The sequence below is a fragment of the Callospermophilus lateralis genome, chromosome 2 (genome assembly GCF_048772815.1).
Source record: "Callospermophilus lateralis isolate mCalLat2 chromosome 2, mCalLat2.hap1, whole genome shotgun sequence".
NCBI classification, from domain to species: domain Eukaryota; kingdom Metazoa; phylum Chordata; class Mammalia; order Rodentia; family Sciuridae; genus Callospermophilus; species Callospermophilus lateralis.
In genome coordinates this window covers 209,167,633-209,173,632 of record NC_135306.1, presented here as the reverse complement: position 1 = coordinate 209,173,632, position 6,000 = coordinate 209,167,633, and the positions used below count along the sequence as shown (strand labels likewise).

Here is a 6,000-nt window from a genome sequence, read left to right as displayed (position 1 = left end):
TCACTGTTCAGAGGGTTTATTGGTAATGTTGCAGGGCGACGGCCACGTGCACCTACGTGAACCAGTCCTCTGCTCGGGGCGAGGACAGCGGTCCACAGGACAGGAGTGCGGGTGCTGCCCTGGGCGGAAGCCTCAGTGCCCGGCCGTCAGGGCAGACTTCCGTCCTGGACCATCTGCAGGTACTCCTCGTGCAGCCTCTCCTGCGCCTCATACAGCTTCCGCAGCCTCTTGGAGAGCCCTTTGCTCAGCTCCCTGCCCTCTGTGTCGTGCGTGGGCAGGCCCTGCAAGGGCAACACAGAGCTGCCAGGCCCGCCACCCTGCACCCTCTTCCCTCCTCCTCCTCCACGCGCCTCTCCCTGCTGTGGCCACGTCCTCTGCTCAGGGTCCAGCATGCTGACCCAGCAGCATTGGCTTAAGAGTTTAAGACCATGGCCACCGTGGAGAATGGTGACCAGAGTCTGGGCACCCTGTCTCTGTCAGGGCCCACCATGCTGAAGGGGTGCAGCAAATACACCTAGACCTGGCAGGGAGGCCGAGGGTGGGGCAGAGCTGGGCCGGCTAAGGCCCAAGGCCCTGCCGGGTTCTGTTTCAGCCATCCCAAGTCCAGCCCAGGCCGTGACTCCCACTGTCAGAGGCGGGAGCAAGGTGGAGGCACCTGCGAGGAGGGGACCCCCTGGGCCCCAGCCTCCCCTAGAATCTCCCACATGTCCACGGCTGAGAACTCCTGCCACCCCAGTTCAGGGTGGTCTAATGAGTCCTGAAATGTGGAGAAGAATTTCTTACATTTTCATCAAACTTGGAATATTTGTCACTTTCTGAGAGGAACATTTCACCAGGTGGAATCTTCATCCTGGCCAGCTTCGCTGCCTGGAACAGAGTATGGTCATAACCACCAAGCAGCAGGCAGGGGCTTTACACTGTCCCCAGGATGCCCACTCCCACCCCCAGCCCCCAAACTGCTCTCAAACTCAGATGGCTGGAAAGAAGGTGGAAGCCAGGGTGGAACTCAAGGGCCACGTTCGTGGGACAGAGGAAGGCTGTCAGTCGTCCAGAGGGCAGCCAGCCTGCAAGGCTGTGGTGACGGGCGGGCAGTCTCCCCTGGCCGTCTCCCTCCTGGGTGGACCCCCGGGTTCCAGGGCACCATGTAGGAAGGCAGGTGGGGGCAGAGTGGAGCTCCCTTTAGAGGGTCCTCCGGGGCCTGGCCAAGTCCAAGGGAGGCCAAGAGCCACAAAGGCCCAGGCCAAAGTGCATTTCTACCTGGGGGAGTCCCCCCAACAAGCAGACATGCTCACTTCCTGCTCTCGCTTCCTCCGGGCGGCTTCCTCCTTCCTCTTCCTCTTCTCCTCTTCAACCTAGGGGAACAGAAAGGGTCAATGAGCCAGGGTCCCGGTCCTCCTGATGTCTCCCAGGACCTGGCCTAGGGCTGGACTCCTATCCAGCCCAGCCCAGCCCTCGGAGTGGGAGACAGATTGGTGCCCTGGGCTTAGGTGGCACACCTGTGCTCAGCAGTGGCTGACCCTTGTTCCAGAGCTTCTCAGTGGCCCTCTGGGTGCCCACCATGCTCTGGACCTGAGGACAGGGTAGCAGACAAAACCAACACTAAAAGCTTCAGGCACAACAGCAGGACACTGACCAGAAGGACAAACCTGGTCTGGAAGGGGGGGCTGCATCTAGTGGGGCCTGGGGATGACCTGCACAGGTCACGGTACCCAGGAGAGCAAGGGCACAAGGCAGGAGGGGGAGAGGGCAGAGGCCAGCAGCACAAGGAACGGGTGCCAGCACTGGGGCAGTCAAGAAGATGGGACAGGAGGAGGTGAGCAAAATGCAGGATTCCACTCCACCCAGCAGAATCCAGGCTGGAGCATGGGTCGGGAGGGGCTGGGGAGGCCCGGCCCGGGGCGGTGGTGGAGCCAGCAGGCTGGTTTCAGGTGAGGTCAGGCCAAGCCTGCCTCGGGAGTTCGGGCTGCCGTGGGCATGGAGGTGCCTGCCACCGATGGGAGGGAGGAACAAGTTCGGGGAGCCGAGAACCTGATTTCTTTGGGATGTCCAGGGTTTCGGGTGCTCCTGGCTTCCCGGAGCTATGAGGTAGGCAGCCAAGTGCAGGAGCATGGCAGGCGGGCTCTGGGCTGGGGCCTGGGGTCGTGGCAGATGCCCAGTGGACACCAGAGAAGCGGTGGGCTGGGCAAGGTCACAGGGGAGGGGAGGCAGGAAGGGGCCGACAGAGCGCCAGGACGGCAGTGTGCAGAGGAATGGTGGCCTGTCTAGGAGGACTCGGCCCTTTCAAGGCAGGAGGGCTCGTGTGCAGAGGGACTACCCTGGAGGAGAGCAGGCAGGGGCACGCTGGAGCCTGGGAGACCGGCCCCAACTGTGGACCTGGAGAAGCCACGAGCTGCTGCCTCAGAGGGAAGAGGCTTCGGCAAGGCACCCCAGCTTCAGGCCAGATGTGTGGGCAGGAGGCTGGGCCACCCCTGGCTGGGGGTGGCAGGAAGGCCCCAGGCAACTTCTGGTCACCTCCAGGCAGCTGGCAGGCTAAGGCTCCCCTAAGGAGCCTGTGCTTGCTCAGTTCGGGAGGGGAGCCCCGTGTGGACGGAGACCCAGGCTGGGGAGAGCAAGTGTGACAGAATGGAGAGGGCCTCTATGGGAGGTCAGGCCACAACCTCTAGGGCAGGCTCCCTTCACACCTTCCTTGGTCACCACCCTGGGACTGTCTGGAGTCCCCCGGGCAGCTCCAGCTGACTCTCCTCAGCTGATGGGTAGCTCCTCCCCGTGTCCCCAGGCCCTGCAAACCCCGTCTGTGTACACCTGAGTCTTGGGCCCTGCTCCGGGGCGGGGGAGGGGGCTTGCTGCAGTGCCACCGCAGGCCACTCTCAACTCCATCCCCAGACCCAACCCTGGCTCTGTCAATCACCTCTCCTCTCCAAGTCCCTCAAGAGCGGCCCGGCCCAAACCTGCTCTGGAGGCCACCCCCAGAGGCCCACCTGTCTCAGTGCCACTCCCCGTGCCTGCGTGGCTGCACATGTCCCTGAGGGCGCCTCCCAGGCTGAGCCCAGCAGTTCTGATGTGTGTTTGCTCCTGTTCTTTCTCCCACTGACAGCCAGGTCTCTGAACATGGGATCTCTGGATCATGGGGTCTCGCTGGGGTGGAGGAGCTTTGGGAGGGGCACTCTGGGAAGAGCCAGGCGGCACTGAGGGTCTGCTGTCACTCGCCCCCCCTCAGCTGAGGAGACGGCCTGCTGTTGGGTTCAGGCTGTCGGGCAGTTGCGGAGCTGACTTTTCTTTCAGACATTCACAGGGACAGGGATTTGTTTGGTTTGGGCCCTGGGGATTGCCCAGCTCTCCACCACTAGGTCACACCTCAGCCCAGCACTGGCATATTTTAAAATAAAAGCATAAATGTAAATTCTTAAAAGTAAACTATGCAACAACCCCAAAGGTGTTTTGTTTTCAACAGAATCAAGCACAGTCATTCCAACTTTACCAACCCTTTTCTTCTCTTCCCTCTCTCTTAGTAAGGTCTCTCTGTCCACCAGTTTCACCACCGTTGGCAGTCCTGAAAAGCAGACAGCTGGTGAGACGCGGGCCTGTGCACCTGTCCTCCTGCAGGCCGCCTGCCAGCCTCTGAGCTGTCAGCTGAGCTCCCCACACCGCACGCTGTCAGCAGGCAAGGTGTGACACAGTGACAACTACAGTGCCTGGGCTGCTCCCTGAGTGTGGGAAAGGAAAGGCAGTAGAGGCCAGAGGACTGCAGGCATCAGACCGTCAGGCCCCAACACATCACAAACCACGACTACCCTCCTGAAGACTGCCTGCCTCGCTGGGCTGGGGACACCTGGGACATGGGAAGAACATGGAGATTCCACTTGGGGATTCCTTTTTTTTTTTTGGTACTGAGAGCAGAACTTAGGGGTACTATACCACTAAGCTACACCCCTACTCCCTTTTATTTTTTGAGACGGGGCCTTGCTAAGTTGCCAAGGCTGGCCTTAAACTTGTGATTCTCCTGCCTCAACCTCCTGAATTTCTGGGATTACAAGCAAGCACCACGGTGCTTGGCTTCCACTTGGGGATTTGTCAGGAACCCATAAAACTGTGGGGCCCTCAGGAACTCTTGGTGTGTCCTTTCCCAGATTTCTGGCAAGCAGGTTGAGAGGCTCACCCACCTTCGTGATCTTCAAACCGCACCCCAAGTTCGGGCAGGATGTCATCCCGGAGGGCATCGCTGAGCTGCAGGACCTCAGGGACTGTTGGCAGAGAAAAGTGGTTCTGTTAGACATGCAGGAATCCCAGGTCCCCCGGACCACACACTGTCCCCAGTACCTAGGAGAAGCACCAGCCTGATTCTGTGGGAAGCAGAAGAAGCCCAGAGATTACCAAGGCCACCTCCATCAGGGAACCTGGGGTGCTGCTCCCAGAGCCCAGACGAGCCCAGGCCTAGTAGCCACCTCCCATGGTAAGCCTAAGGACCAGCAAAGGCTTGTGCATAGTGGCCAGTGCCCAGGGCCTGGCTGCCTGGGATGCTTGCCAGGGGGTGTCTGGGATGCCCTGGGCGGGTGCAGCAAGCAGGGCCAGGCTTCTTCCTAGTGCAGGTTCCTACTGCACAACCACAAGGCTTCCAAGGCACCAAGCGCCCCTGGTCCCAGGTAAAGGACTCTGGGAACTCCTGGCCACCAAATCTTGGCTCAGGATCCCGAGGGAGACACACTCGGTAGGTTAGGCCTCGGGCTGCTGCTGTGCCTGCTCAGGGCCTGGCCCTGTGCCCCTGAAGTCTTGAAAGCGTTCCCTGCTCCCCTCATGGGCCTCAGTGCAGGAGAAGGACCAGGCCACCAACTGTAAATGCCCCGAGAGAGCCAGGACACAGCTGGGTGAAGGGGGTCCAGGATAGAGGCTGGGTAGCCCCAGAACTGCTTATCCAGCACCCAGGCTCAGCCTGACTACCGGGCTGTGTCAGGATGAAAGGCAGGGGAACCCCAAAAGCAGATGGCTGGAGGAGACAAGACAAGGCCGGTCCGCTTGAAGTGTCTCTTTCACGAAGGACACAGCACAGCAGACCGGGTGGGGGGACACCGGGACTGTACTGAGGACAGTCCTGCAGGTTTAGACATTCCCAATCTCTGAGTCGCTTTCTCTGTTGATGCCAAGGGCAAGATCAGTGACCAGCTGACTCACCCCTTCCTGGCACCTGGTCAGAGGGCAGTGGGAAGGCTACAGCTCTGGGGTGGAGCTGGGGTCCTTAACATGGAGCACAGTGAGGCCACTGGAGTCACACGACACAGCTCTCCTAGGCCCACTGGGCCCACTCCAGTTCTGGCCAGTGTTCCGTCCCTGTCGCATTTAGAAACCAAGAGCCTTGAAGGACTTGATTTCAGACAGTAGTGGCCACGACCAACCCAGCCTTTCCGCAGGGAAATGCAGCTAGTCCCGAGGGGAGGCAGTCCCTCGGCAGCTGGCACACGGAGGCCCAGCCAGGCAGGGGAAGCAAGACGGCCTGCATCAGGCAGGGGGCCAACACCAGCGCCCCCGCCCAGACTGCACTGCCCAACTCGCAGGGCCTTGTCACACTGGGGAAGGACCTCCACTTAGAAACGTGAACATCTGGCCAGAGCAATTAGACAGACGAAAGAAATTAAAGGCATAAAAATAGGAAAAGAACTTAAATTATCACTATTTGCGGATGATATGATCCTATACCTAGCAGACACAAAAGGGTCTACAAAGAAACTACTAGAGCTAATAAATGAATTCAGCAAAGTGGCAGGATATAAAATCAACACGCATAATTCAAAGGCATTCCTGTATATCAGCGACAAATCTTCTGAACTGGAAATGAGGAAATCCACCCCATTCACAATATCCTCAAAAAAAATAAAATACTTGGGAATCAACCTAACAAAAGAGGTGAAAGATTTATACAATGAAAACTACAGAACCCTAAAGAGAGAAATAGAAGAAGATCTTAGAAGATGGAAAAATATACCCTGTTCACGGATAGGCAGAACTAAC

General features: G+C 58.8%; 1 protein-coding gene across 2 annotated transcripts in view; it reads right to left on the bottom strand.

Annotated features, from left to right (window-relative positions):
• Cars1 (cysteinyl-tRNA synthetase 1) overlaps positions 1-6,000 on the bottom strand; it is a 51,357-nt gene continuing 45,357 nt past the window's right edge. For both annotated transcript variants that reach the window (XM_076844867.2, XM_076844866.2), the window contains 5 exons: positions 4,161-4,241; positions 3,483-3,550; positions 1,293-1,352; positions 784-867; positions 1-281 (listed from right to left, as the gene is read on the bottom strand). In XM_076844867.2, the coding sequence (XP_076700982.1) occupies positions 147-281; positions 784-867; positions 1,293-1,352; positions 3,483-3,550; positions 4,161-4,241 (428 nt within the window). In that variant the 3' untranslated portion in view covers positions 1-146. The remainder of the gene's footprint in view (positions 282-783; positions 868-1,292; positions 1,353-3,482; positions 3,551-4,160; positions 4,242-6,000) is intronic.